This window comes from Eleginops maclovinus, chromosome 10 (genome assembly GCF_036324505.1).
Source record: "Eleginops maclovinus isolate JMC-PN-2008 ecotype Puerto Natales chromosome 10, JC_Emac_rtc_rv5, whole genome shotgun sequence".
Taxonomy (NCBI): Eukaryota; Metazoa; Chordata; class Actinopteri; order Perciformes; family Eleginopidae; genus Eleginops; species Eleginops maclovinus.
Window position 1 is genome coordinate 15,001,470 of NC_086358.1, and position 14,869 is coordinate 15,016,338.

At 38.3% G+C, this 14,869-nt stretch overlaps 1 protein-coding gene across 2 annotated transcripts in view; it reads right to left on the reverse strand.

Moving 5' to 3' along the window:
• LOC134870805 (vesicle-fusing ATPase-like) overlaps positions 1 to 14,034 on the reverse strand; it is a 41,922-nt gene extending 27,888 nt beyond the window's left edge. For both annotated transcript variants that reach the window (XM_063893234.1, XM_063893233.1), the window contains exons 1-8: positions 13,917 to 14,034; positions 5,613 to 5,698; positions 5,426 to 5,522; positions 4,581 to 4,620; positions 2,092 to 2,258; positions 1,710 to 1,817; positions 1,371 to 1,446; positions 459 to 614 (exon numbers count right to left, since the gene is read on the reverse strand). In XM_063893234.1, coding sequence (XP_063749304.1) covers positions 459 to 614; positions 1,371 to 1,446; positions 1,710 to 1,817; positions 2,092 to 2,258; positions 4,581 to 4,620; positions 5,426 to 5,522; positions 5,613 to 5,698; positions 13,917 to 13,928 — 742 coding nt within the window. In that variant the 5' untranslated portion in view covers positions 13,929 to 14,034. The remainder of the gene's footprint in view (positions 1 to 458; positions 615 to 1,370; positions 1,447 to 1,709; positions 1,818 to 2,091; positions 2,259 to 4,580; positions 4,621 to 5,425; positions 5,523 to 5,612; positions 5,699 to 13,916) is intronic.
• Between the last annotated feature and the right edge of the window lie 835 nt (positions 14,035 to 14,869).

The window sequence follows — 14,869 nt, forward strand, 5'->3', positions numbered from 1 at the left end:
AAATTAGATTATAAAAAAAAGCAATATATGGCCTTGCTTATAGTAACGCAATATATTGAATATTAACCCCTATCATTTCACCAGATATTTGCCAATACACAACCCCTATTATTATACCCCCATTATACTATTATTTAAATGTATCATGCTCACATACTGTATATTATTTAATCCCTTTATTCCACATTCTTACTTCTTATGTTAAAACATTTAATAAATTACATTAGATTTTATTTTTCTCTATTTATTCATTTTAAAATGGAACAACTCTCACGAAAGCAAATCCCCCCCCCTACCTGATTCTGATTACCTCACAGTCATGGATGAAGATTTGAAAATCACCATGACAGCCTTGTATAATCATCGTCTGACTTCCATGGTGACTTTGAGATGAGGCAGAACAGGCACAAACAGATAAATAAGTGATGGCTGGTTGTACAGAAACGAGGGAAACTCACCCATCTGTTCCACTATGTCTGGAGGGAAGACTCTGGAGGCGAACGCTCGACGGAAGATGTCAGAAAACTCTTTGTCGAGGCCGCCGATACCCATCCTCTCAAAGTTCCAGTCTGGGCTGATGATGGCCTGGCGAGACCCTCGGGCCTTAGCTTTACCTGGAGGGGGGACACAAAATAAAAGAACATTTTGCCCAAAATGTGAAACTTTGGAGCAAAAAGCCAACTAGAAAATCTTGTCTGATTTTAAAATGTTCTTTAAACGAACAGACACTAGAGTGCAAAAAGGATTGTTCGCTGACACATTCATTTGGTGCATTGAAAGACACTGTTGGAACTTTGTCTTTCACACAAGGTAAGTTCAAGGTTCAATCTTTCAATGGATTGTTATAATATTCATAAAGACAGAACCTTATTCCATTTCAAACATTGATGTGAAGGTGGACTGCCCATCAGGTGGACTTCACTATGGAGCCACTCGGAAAATGGGAGAGGGAAAAAAGGGCAGAGAGCGCCCCCTTGTGATTTTCTTGAGAATCGCCCTGCAGCCAATGTAAAAATACACTTTTCTATTTCATAAATAAGTGTGAGGTTTGCAGAGACTTCAGAAACGCACTATCTTCTAGCTTAATGTCAGCTTTAGGGGCTGAATTAACATTTGCACAAGCTGTAAGATGAAGATTATAACCGCAAGAGATTCAAAGATTTCTATATTTCTATTGCAAGTTTCTGAGTATTGTTAAAACGTATTTGTTTGTTTGGTTTAGTCTTGCCTAATAAATCTATTATATATTCATTTAACCTGTGCACAAATTATAAAAGGGTGCATAGTGGATTATAAAATAAAACATTGCCTGGAAGATGATTAAAGAACATTTCAATAAAGTATTACAAAAATATGTTGTTGATACTTACCAACCAGGGTCATGGATGAGGTCTCTGACTTCTCGAAAATCACCTGACTGTTACCTAGCAACAAACCAATCTCAATCTGGGGAGAGAAACGATAAACAGCATTAATGCTTGGGACATAGTACAATAAGCAGTCACACACACACACACACACACACACACACACACACACACACACACACACACACACAGAAATCCAAGTAACATCCAACTGCCACACTCAGAAATTCAACTGCAGGGTGTTTGAATTGTGTTAAAGATGTTATGCTATGTATTTAGGCATTGAATGGTAAGTAATATCAAGAGCATCATCGGGAAGGGACGCTTTGTTCCCCCAAATACCTTTGGTTTCTTGCCAGACCCATTCTCTCCTTTCAGGATGCTGGGGTCCATGGCCTCAATATCCTTTATCAGCAAGCCAAACAGCTTATCACAGAAACTAAACACCAGCTGGAAAATAAAAAACAACAACATTTAGAGTCCATATGAGATCAAGACAGAAGAAAAATAGAACGAAGTGGTACTATTGTATTGGGACATAAAGTAAATGAACAAAACAATGCTAGAACTCAAACCCAAGCAAATACAACACTTGATCCTAAAGTCATCTGACAGCGACAAAACTGTTGTCAGTACTTCCCCAAAAGTATAACTATATAAGAGCATGTCCAGTGTTGATGAATATTTAGGCGGCACGTTATTATCCCCTTAAAGCCCCAGGCACCTGCTGGCCGACACTGAAGGCCTGGTTGTTGAAGTGCTGGATGAACTCGCAGGCCATGTTGTCAGAGTCGTAGGGGTTGCTGTCCACATTCTTCTTCTGCAGGAAGTCAATTTCCACCGTCATGGTGCTTATACACTGTTTGGACTTGTCAAACTTGTAGTTTGTTACTACAAGGGGATGAAAAACATAATAGATGGTGAGTTAAACATTTATCATTTAAACAGCAACATCTGGATTATTACTGAAGGTTAATGAGTCCTCTTCAGAGGCCAGCAGTTCACACCGTTCTTTCCTTTAGGTTTTCATGAGAATACAACTTCCTTTTACCTGCTGTCGAATTGAATTCAAAGCCGCATTTTGATAAATTTGATCAATATGTGCTGAAAAATATTAACTCTATAGTTCTATAGCTCTATATTTGAACATGGCATTAGGTAAAGTTGAAATATCCTCAAAATATTGTTCACTATTTTCATACATTAACACTTGATCTTGTGCAATCTGCAGCTTTTAAATAAATGTGTTTATATTCAACATTAGAATATTTGAACACAAAACACATTTTTAAACAGCAAATAACACCTGTCACATCTCTAGAGGTGCTCCTTTAATTCTTGTTCCTGTCAATTTACCACCGTATTTCAAAACTACTCAATATTACCAGCTTTCCTGTACAAACCACACTTGTATTCTGACTGAAACTCTTTCACATTGATCCATCCGCACAATATGCAATCCCAGTGGTTTTGCCAGCAGATGTCGCAGAAGTCTTTTAACAGACTTAAATGCAGGGAAACAGAAAACCATTTCCAAAAAGTTTACTTCATTGCTTCAAAAAGCAGTTAACGACCATTCCTACTGAACATCACACAGATTTTCTTTTATATTTATGGTATGATTATGTTTAATTAGACACTAAATAGACAGCAGTGTGTCGCTCATTACTACATATGGTTACTTAATCAATTAAAGCCTTATTAGCGGGCATCATAAAGCGAGTTCTTCATCCTTTTACTGAAAAACTAAATCAACAACACAACTGGCAGTTCTTGTACTTGCCATGATTTGTGTAGCCCCATTCAAATTGTCTGCATGTGTTCGCCAGCGCCTCATTATGAAAACAAGATATACTGCAAGTGGCTTGTCTCTAGATTAGCATGATTTATCCACTGTTGCCAGCTATGAGGAAAATAAGCCTTACAATACAATGCTTCATTAATCTTGTTAGCAGGAGACACTGCTATAAAGGTTCTATAAATGTAATGTCAGATATTCTGATGTGCTTCATTTATACTGAAAGAGACATGTGTTCCTTTGATCACATAATAAAAAAAGGGCCATGGCTTTTTTTAAGACCATGTCAAAAAAGATAAAAGGTACCATGAGGCTTTCTCCCTCAGTGGATTATATTTTCATTCCTCCCTTTCACTGCTGATATGCAGACAGTATCATAATAGCGCCCATCATTTTGGGCATCGTTTGGCCTAAGGGAGCGGAGTGAAAATATTTCATCAAAGAACATCATCTTCTCTTTCTCTGGATGCTGGCCAGATGTGCGGTGACACCACCTGCTCATATTGATGTACCGTCTCTCCCTGCGCTGGGTCAATCATGTTAAATCCACCGCTCATGACACCTGAATAAAAGCTCAAACCCCTAAAGCCAGCGTTTAATTAGTAATGTGAGGGAGATGACTGTCACAAGTCAGCACGGTGAGATGTTTCACCGGCAGAGACATACTGCAGACTTTAAAGTCACTCAAATAGTAGTCTGAGAGAAAGGGTTGATATATAATGTTTCTACTGCAGCCAGGTGTCTGCGACTCAAAAGATATTTTGTGATAAAAGAGAAAGACCGTCTCATGGAAAGATGACAAATAAATGACAGGCATTACAAAAGGCTGAAAGATTGTGGTTGAACAATCAGAAGTCTGTGAGGCAAGGATACCCTGTTACCAACAGCAACTAGTAACATACATTAGGTTTTTATCATAAAGAAAGAAAATGTATATTGTTATTTAACATTTTTCTTATTGTGAGTCAATTCCATAAAAACCAACAGTCCGTCTCCCAATTCTTATCATTGGTACCCAGCTCTAAGAGCATTAGTGCAAACTGCAAATTGTGCGTCAAAAAAGAAACATTATCCCCATTTATAAAGGCTCTGTTATTTTCTAAAACACCTGGTCACTGTAGTTTTTAGCAACGTTTTTGGTGGTGTTTCTGAAACCTAAAGAAATAGTGTTTGTCTGTGGGGAAAAAGTTCCTGGATATGTCTGCATTTGATGCTCGAGTAGGGACACTTTATCGAAGCATGACAGAGTATGTAGCATTGAGTAAACTACAGTGTGTGCTCATGGTAATAAAGGAATAAAGGTGTGGCTTATCAACAGCGAAGCTTCGTTGCTGGTTTTGGTCTTTTTGTGTGATTTGTTTGGGATAGGAATAGTCTAGAAATGAGTTGTTTTATGCTATAAACATGAAGCCTACCTTTAACCTCTTGTCCAATGGATAGGCCGGCCCATTTTCTCTGTAAAGAAGAAAAGCAAGTGACTCATTTAGTACCATGTCTTGTCTTTTTCCATTTATATTAGGACATATTATTGCAACAGAAATAGGGCAATTGTTTACCATTTTGCCATAAATAAGGAGACTACAGTGTACAGAACATTTAAGCTATACTTAATACTTGACTTGTTTCAGAGACATCAGTGCAACGTTCCTCTGGTCTTATTTTACAACACATCTTTATCCGCCTGTACACTAACTTCTCACACAAGACATGTGAAATTATAAGCCAATTAATACTGTAGATAGTGTTTATTGAATTCTTGTGGTAAAATAAGACCGTTGTGAGGAGGTTACAGTAGTACCTGTGTGCCGTTGTGGCTGCCTTAAAGCTGGCGGAAGAGCAGGAAGAGAAAGGCAAGGCAAAAAAAGAAGAAGCAGTACCAGACAGAATGAGACAAACAGAGAGGTCCGAGCAAGAAGCGCAAAGCAAAACACAAGAGAGCATGTTTTAAAACACAAAGATAATACAATGTTTGCAGGCTGATAATAGACTTCAACTCAAGAGTTCAACGGTGCTTTTTTAAGGAAAATCCCTCACAAAAAAATGTAAAGTAGACAGAAACATCAGCAATTGAAGATTAGAGGTTAGCTACAGTATGTCAAAAATAATGATTGTTATTCTTTTTCCCCCAAAAAAATCGATATATTTTAGATTCATTCAGCGGAATAGAGTTTAGCAGCGACGCACAGCCACCCTCAGACAACACGGTAATCATGGAGAGCATGTGGCAGGCCGCATTCTGCTATTAAAGAGTGAAGCGTACCTGTGGCAGGCTGAAGGCGATGGTCCCGGCGTTAACACTGGGATGCTTCCTCAAGGTGAACACGTACATGTGGGCTACATTGCGCACAGTCACATGCCTGTATCGAGACAAAAACAGAACAAAGGGTTAAAAGTGATACAGAGCTAGCAACCCAGATGTTTCTGTTCTTCCAGATGTTCCTACTCACTGTTCGAACTGAGGCTCCTTGTCATTGATGACGGCACAGTTGGTCAGCGACAGCTCGTCTGTAGGGCATCGAGCCGCTTGCATAAACTAAAAAGAGAGCAGAGAAAAATTTAACAGAGACTCCACTGGGGAGGTAGCATGTGTTGGCTGTATTTGAAGGATTTAGCAAGTCAAGCCTTCAAATTTAGCAAGTATAAAATAAGACATTTAAAACTATTTTTCTTTCAACTAAATAGCAATGATATGATAACACTGTTTGGTTAAAAGAAGCTAAATACTGTTTTGCATAAACCTGGAAATGAGCCAGCATTCTTTTGCACTTCCTGTTCTCTTGTTTTGAAGTATCATTTTTATTTGAAAAGGTTTTAGGTAAGATCTTTAAAATGAGGTCTGTGGTTCATACAAGCTCAAGACATGACAAGAGTTGTTCTAAGAGATAAAAAACACATCAGGAACACACTCCTGAATTTAAGCTATTTCCTCAATTGAAAAATGAGTGGTGTTTACATTGAAGTCCTGCGAGCATACTGTAGTTCATTTTTAGCGTTAGCTTTTGACTTCTGTTGATTGCATTTATACTTCAGTTGCACAATAATTAAAGGCCTCACATGTTTTAATCGCTCATCAATGCAACGGTGATCTTTTCCACATGACTCTAAAGCCAATTAAATAATCCTATTGGCTTTTTGTTGATGGACCCGAGGTGATGCTAACTTACAGAAATACACCGTCCCTACAGCACCCTATTTTGGACTGTGATGGAAAACTGTTGTGACTTTGCTCCCACTCCCCTCCTGCATAGAGCTCATCCTTACAAAACCTCCATTACATGCACGTTGCTATGGTGATCTCTTTACACAGCTAAAGCCTCTTGAGACCGTAAGCACTCAGGAAACTTCCAGCAAGGTCTGATGATGCCTAAATGCTAACTCAGTTTTTTTTTTAAATGTCAAGTGCCTGTGTGTCGAGGGTAAACTCCTCTGTGTATTGGTGATTTATTCTACGGGCTTTCATTGGTAATGTCCGAGTGGTGTACAGCCATTGTATTTGCTTGAATAGAGTGAATAAATGTGTTTCAAACGTACAAAAAAAGGTCCCTTTTGTCTTTTCTATACATTTCAATGAACCGCAGGGATGGTCAATAACGTGGAACAATTGGATCTGGGAAATTCAACCCAGCTTGTGTAGAGCAACCATTATGTGCTGCAGACAGTGGACATATTGAATTACAATTGATTTATTTCCTCAGCTTTATCAAGCATATAAAAGTGATACAATCAAGTGTATGGCGAGTAATATTTTTCAGCTTATGATAATTTCAGCGATATCCAATTTTGTGCCCTTTTTTCCTATCTCAAAATCTCAGTTTGGCATAAAACGGATAATTGCACGTGGGACTGTGGCACACGCTTCCAATAGAGACAATTAAAGGGAAGTAGTATGCAATTTTGTATTTACATACATATTTGGTTTCTACTAGTACCAGGGATTCTTGAGACAAGGGACAAAATGGGTTTTTAATTTCTAAAAATAAAATGTTGATTTTTCCAAAATATATCTATATATTATATTTGTCCCAGGTGCTGGCCTTTTGATGCTGTTGAAATACAATCTCCCAGGTTTAACATTTTAAACATTTTTTTCATGTTTGCTGGACAAGCCTGGGATTTTGTCAACACCGTAAGACACAAAGAAACATAGAAATATGTATTTTGAATAAACTTATTGCAGTTATTTTGACTACTGGAGGTTATTTTAATCTGTGTTATTCAATCCATGTTTTTAAACTAATACTATTACTTTAAAATATATATATTATCAAGCTGCCAATTATTATAACTGGGGAAATATACATGTTCACATTTATTTTTTAATCTCAAAAACAAACAATGTTAGTCAGCAATACAGAAATTACACATTTATTTAGGAAATGCAGTGCTTTTGTTGAGATAATGTGAGAAAATGTAATAAAATATCTTTTTAAAAACAAAAATGAACAGAAAACTCATCTTATGGAGTTGACCAGCTGTTTACGGTGTTGACGCACATCTTACGGTGTTGACGAATTAGAAGAGAACTGGAGATAACTTCATTTAACATGGCCATTGAACTTCAAAAACTCAACTTTTCAACTGTAACATTTCAGGATAAAAGGCCATTTAATATCAATCGTTATTTTTGCACTCACACCCACTTTAAAAACAGGAACTTGGCAGTAGGCATATCGGATCTCTTGAAAAGTCCATAAACTCATATCTGATCTATTGAACAGTCCATAAACTCATATTGGATCTTTTGAACAGTCCATAAACTCATATCAGATCTCTTGAACAGTCCATAAACTCATCAAATTTACAGATCATGGAGAAAAACACTAAGAATATTCATTAATTCAGCCTTTGGAAATGGAAAATTCTCTGTAAATCTTGAACTCATCTTATATCATGGCATGAATTTAAACACCTGGCAACAACCGATTGAAAAGGTCCTCATCTAGGAAGTCCATGACCTCTGAGGAGAGCTGGTAGATATCCCTTGTGCGGCTTGTGCGGACTGGTAATGATGGGTGAATTTTGACTATGATGTCAGTAGATGGAACATAGCAGACATCCTGGCACCCTTGTTTCCTTTGGAAACGACTACATGGCCCATGAGGGTGGAAAAAATCCACTTGAACATCCCCTTGTTCTTGATCTGTTTTAAGCACTTTAGCCAACCACCAATTGTAGTCATAAACCACAGCAAGCCAATCCTCTGTGTTGATGTCACTCGGCCCCACTGCTGACATTAAGCCCTCAGGTGCTCTGGTCGGCTCCTCCTCCATTGCCTCCACTAACATGGCAAGAGGACTCTGAACAGCCCGATGCTCATCTGCATGCTGTGGTGTGTGTGGTGTGGTGTGGTGTGCAACTGGATTGTGGTGGTGTGCAACTGGATTAAAACAGCGGCAGATTTGTGGCTCATTACAAAAGCATGAACTATGCCTACAGTAGATGGTATTGCCCCGAGCTACCACTTGATGAACCTTTCTTGTTCCTGAGATGGGTCGTAGGGACTTGGGGAGGACAGCATCATAAGCCAGGAAATCATCAGTGCTGACATAGTGTAGGTGGACTCCACTTAGCCTGCTGGACACAAGCTGATGAAAAGTCATGCCATTGACGATGTCCACTCCTCCAAGAACCATTCTGTCAGCACACCGCTTAACTGTTGCCCCAATACCATCCGGGGCGCCCTTTCCGTGGGATGTAGGGAAGAAGTTCCATGTTACATTGTTGAACCCCAGTCGAGGAGGGATGGTGGAGAGGAGGAGAAAGTTCTTTTTATTTTTGTATTGTTTACTTGGACCATCAGACCAAAAGTGAATTGTGTCAATGTGGGGGAATCTGGTATGAATGTCCTTCAGAACTTCATCCATGTAGGTCCATATTGCTGCTGCGTCTTGGCGCTTGGACTCGGAAATTGTGCAAAAAGCTTGTTTTTCTTGCTTGGTGTAAAACATGCCTGTATGGAGCGTTATCAGTGGGAGATTTTGGCCATAGTGGCAGGATTGTACTTCGGAGCTGTATTTGCATTTCCATGCTTCAGAGAAATCGATATGCACAATCACTGTTCTTTCATTGCAATTTTCAATCATGTTTCGGTACTCTTTGGATTGATTTTGAACAAGATGGACATGGGTGGTTGTTTCGTTTCTTAATTTGTCTTGGTAGAGATCCATCAGCTCCGACAGAGTACCCGTACGTTTCTGTAGTCTGGTATGAAAGTGAACTCCATCCTCTGTTTTCTCTTCGACCCGTTCCCACTGCTTCCAGTCCACTTTTGTTTTCCCTTGCTCTAAAGGCAGACTTGATGATTTGTGAAGGCATCTTGCACAGGTGCGCAATAGACACGATTCACTTGGTGGAGAACAACAGACAAGCTGAAAACTCTCTTTAAGCTTGCTGGTTGACACAGCCTGGAAAGATTTCAAAACATCAAGCATGAGCGTGGCGTTTTCATGGATCTGGCACTGACAAGTGTTTCGATCTGAGGTTTTGGGTGGTGTTATGTAGAAGGGACGTAGTGCACAGAAAGAGGAATAACTCAGGCGAATGCTGGGGTTTTGCTCAGTATATGACTGGTGGAGATTCTGCATTGTGTCTGTCATTACCATCCTTTGACGTTTCACTTTTTTTCTTGTGATGGTGTCTTGCTTGTCTGTCGTGATTCTTGAATTGTTTTCAAAAAATGTGTGAACCACTGAGGAGATTGTCTGGAGGTAACTGGGCTTTCTTTGGATTGGTGTGTTTTCTCTGAGTGTTTTTTAGCTAAGGCCAAATTCACGAACCTGATGCATCAGGCGATACTTTTTGAGGATTTTGCCAGACAATGTGGTGTGTGGATGCCGTGGTGTGAGCTTGTCTCTTCTCTGGGTGTGGTGTACATTTTTGTTTAGCGCTTTACTCAAAACATGGTGGAAGAGTAGTGTTTTCCTGATTAAAGGGTTTCTGAGTTTGCTTCCTTGAAGCATAGACTGTGTTTGGGTCCGAGGTGAATCTTCTGTGCTTTGACATGAATCTAACTTCCCGCGTTTCAATCTCTTCCTAAGCTTGTCCTTGTCTTTCTGCACCTTTTCCAGTTTCTTCATTATGTAAGTACCTTAAGAGGAGAAGATAACGTGTATTGTATTATAACTTACTTAACTTATTACATAATGAAGACACACACACACACACACACACACACACACACACACACACACAGTGTACACACACAGTGTACACACACAGACACAGTGTACACACACACACACACAGACACAGTGTACACACACACACACACACACACACACACACACACACACACACACACACACACACACACACACACACACACACACACACACACACACACACACACACACACACACACACACACACACACACACACACACACACACACACACACACACACACACACACACACACACACACACACACACACACACACACAGACTACATACAGACTGAATTCAGCATTACAACAGAAATGATGATATTCATTAAATGTTAAATGCACAGAAGATATATTATTAAAATAGGAAGTAATACAACTACATGATTAATGTATAAAATTGAATTAAATGGGCAAATGATACATTTAAATCCCATTGGTCAACACCATAAGGTAAGTGGTCAACTCCATAAGACAACATTTCTTACGGAGTTGACGTCTGATGGAGTCTTACGGAGTTGACGATATCTTCAATTTTTCATCATAACATGTGATTTCTTTGCAGAAGCCATCTTGAAGATGAAGATGAAGATTCAACTTTATTGTCATTGCACAGAGTACAAGTACTAGGACAACGAAATGCGGTCTCTGCATTTAACCCATCCTAGTGTTAGGAGCAGTGGGCTGCCATTATGTACGGCGCCCGGGGAGCAGTGTAGGTAACCAGTGTCTTGCTCAGGGACACCACGGTGGCACTTGGTCTTTCGGGGACTTGAACTGGTGACCTTCCAGTTCCCAGGCCAAGCCCCTATGGACTTCGCCACCACCGCCCCATCTTGTTTATCACTAGCTGCTAGTGGCCTCAACAATAACGTTAGATTAAACTTTTATTTCTTGATAAAATCACATAAACCTTGAATTTTATCGACCATGGTGTTGACACTCTATGGTTGTGACATAGCTGGTTTTGTAAAAGAAGATAATTAAGGAAAAATATGAGAAATATTTACTTACCAGAGCAGTGGCCTCATGGCATGTCCACCAAACAGCAAGTGGAAAAGGGGTCCTTAGAGTACGAGTTGGCCAATATAATGGCTGTTTTTTTGCATTTTTAGAAAAATCTTATGGTGTTGACAGAAACTCCGGACGCGATTTCAATCACGTAAAAAGTACATAAATATATATTTTTAATTGTAAATTTCTATATAGTTTGAATAATTACTTAAAATACATGATCACAGTAGCTATTGTGTTTGTTTTATTTTAATTTTAACAATTATTTAAGTATTGTAAAGTCATGGAACTTGCTTTCGGACAAGGGTATTTTGGGGTTCAGGCAGCACACTAGGTGATGTAAAATAAAATATATGTGTAAAAAAGCATTAATTCACATTTTGTGGTATAAATAAGTTCTTGTTTTATTGTTTAATCAAATTATTGGACATTTTTTAAACACATTTTAAGAATTACAATGAGTTTTATCTCTCGGACATGTTTTGTCCCTCATCTCAAGAATCCCTGGTACATTATTACATGATATTAATGTTCAATAGTCTAAATGATTTTACTCATATGGTCTGCCTGATACCTGTTTTCCCCCTCTGTCCAACACATATATTGGCGCATTTCTACAAGTACTACAGGTAGGCCTACTATTTAAACTTTGGGTAATTCTCAGATGGGAGGCAGTTTATTCTTATGAACCTTCATCTGGCAAAGGTAAACTGTGGTTATAATTTACCTAGAGTCATTTTCTTATATACTTTTACACAACCACACTTCTTTATGAAAACAAGTGAACCTAACCCCACTTGCGCAGATTATATGACACTGTCAAATTTTGAGGAAATGGGGATGAAACAACCTCAAAGTGTTAAGCTCTTCTAACTCGGCCACTCCCATGAGTGATGTTCTAACATTGCCTCACACTGTGTTCCTCAACAGACTGCAGCATATCATCCTGAGACTGTTGAAATATTGTCTGTTAACAGTCAGACCCAGTATGAGCTACTGGCTGGGTGACTCAGCATCCCTGTAACTATGGGGAAGAAAGCAACTTCCAGATCCACTGTGATGAAATGTTTACTAAAAGTTAACCATAGCCTTTATTTGAAACCAAGAGTCTATTACAAATAGCCCCACTTGATAATGCAACACTAATAGACTATGAAACCACAAGCAAACATTTGTGGCATAAAACCCTTCACACTGTGTTTTGAATAAACAAAATGAATTAATGTGAATATACAATACCAATAATTGTTCATTGTAATACTGTTTTCTCACTATAGATTGATGATGCATAGCAGTGGAATAGGAAGGGTGGACTTAAACAAAACAAGTGTTAAATTAAAATAAACTGACAAGTGAATAAATGTTAACTTGTCAAGCTGACGAGCATTTTAATACATCTTGAATTAAGTGTTGACCAAGAATCTTGTAAAAATGTATGCAAATTGCAAACTGTAATTCAAATGTGTAATTGGTATCAGATTCATTATTTTCAGATTTCCAGTGATGTTGTGCTGTGGTCCTAACAGAAATATTATATATGATATGATAATTCAATATCCGCTGTATTTTTTTATACAAGAGACAAAAGCTAGAAATATCCACATTTGCCATGAAAATGTACCTTTACAAAATATATAATATATATTTATTAATATTTCTGAGGATCATCCAATTGATTAATTGACTTATGGGTACAGATATAAAATTAATAACTGAAGTTATTTACAATTTTTCTTACGTTTTTGTTTTTTTTTTCAAACTATGAGTCAATACATCAAGAAAATAACCAAAATAATGATTGGCTGCAGTCTACACTATCAGCAAAGTAACTAAAGGTACTACATCAATGTTGTGGAGTAAAAGTACAATATGTACCTCTGAATTGTAGTTGATTAGATGTACAGAGTAGTATAAATTGGAAATACTTCACTAAAGTACAAGTACCTCAAAATTGGACATAGGTATATTACTTGAGTAAATGTACTTAGTTACTGTACACCACTGGGTGTACGGCTAATAACCTGGAACGGATACGCAGACTGCGGCATAGTCATTCTAAAAACACTGCGACTTTATGTACACTGCAGCTACTTTAAAAATGGCCACTGCTATAGGTAGTTAGTTGGCTATTCAACACAAATTCGGTTAATCTTACTGCACTTCTGGTTCATTGAACCCATTTAATGCAGCTACACTTCCTTCATGCAATTATTTGTTTAGCCTTTCATACGGAGCTGTATTTACAGCATCATTTGTTTTATCAAAGTAAATAATGACCAAACTTTTAGCGAGAATGGCTGCTTTGTGACTGATACTTATATGAACTTATAGGGTATCTAGAACAACACTTGTAGCACTACATGCTAGCAGTGGTCATAAGATACTCCATTCCACTTCCGGGCTGCCTACGAAGTTTTGAATGACATCTGATTCTGCCACACAGGCTAAGTGCTGTGCTGGCTCACTTTACGTGTACAAAAAAAGCTTCTAGTTCCTCAAGTCTACGTTAGGTTAAGTATTCTGTTTTCTGTTCGTGTGGTGTTGAAATTATAATATTTGCTTTAAATAAACTCACCCGGTCGGTCATCTTTGTGCTTATTTTTTTTAAACTCCGGTTCAAGTGCAATTCGGCAGAAAGGTCTGCTGACAGAACAACTGCACAACTGAGAAAGTGACGTACGGAGAGGCGGGACCTGTTGACGCAGGTGATGTCATCACGCACAGGAAACGTAGGGAAGTGGGATGAATTAACCTGCGTGTCTTTCCTAAACTAACTGCAGTAGGAAAACACTTCTTTCTACATACGGAACATCACAATAGAGCAGTATGTGACCCTTTTCAAAGCGATGTTCTCTTCATTTCACATTCATTGCACTTTATTAATTGTGTATAACTGAAACAGGTATGTATGCTTCCTCACCAATATCTAAAAGAGAATAGGATTAAGGAGGTGTCCCATCAACGTAATTCATACTGATTTCCCTGACAACCACTACCTGCAGGAAGGAAAACTAATTATAGAAAATGCTTTCTGTGATTAATAATCTGAAAGTTTTGCACCTGTTTTGACATTGTTCTCAGTTTCCAACAGGCAAATGTATTTCAGAGTGAAAGCTGTACAAACTATGTCCTTTCCTTTGTGCTCGTGCTTTTATATGAATATGTCTTCAGAGGTTAATAAATATATCCTACATTTTGTGGCACTACTTTCAACAGTGTTGAGACGAAAAGTGGTTTGGAGAAATCCTTCTGTTAGTGTGGAAAACTAAATAAAACATCCAGAAACTCAGTTTAACTTATTTAATGCCCTTCATATAAAGTTACTTTTTCAGTACTGACAAATAGCAGCAGGAGAATGACTCTTCAGTGGATTCTGTATTTTTTTAATATGTATTTTTGTTGAGTTGTTTATCACCATTAACTTCCCTTTGAATTGTCCTCTGGTTAAACTTGTTATTAGTGAGCCCATTTCAAAGACTCTTTCCAGCATGCAAACCCCCCCTCTTTTCACCTTCATACTGTAAAAAT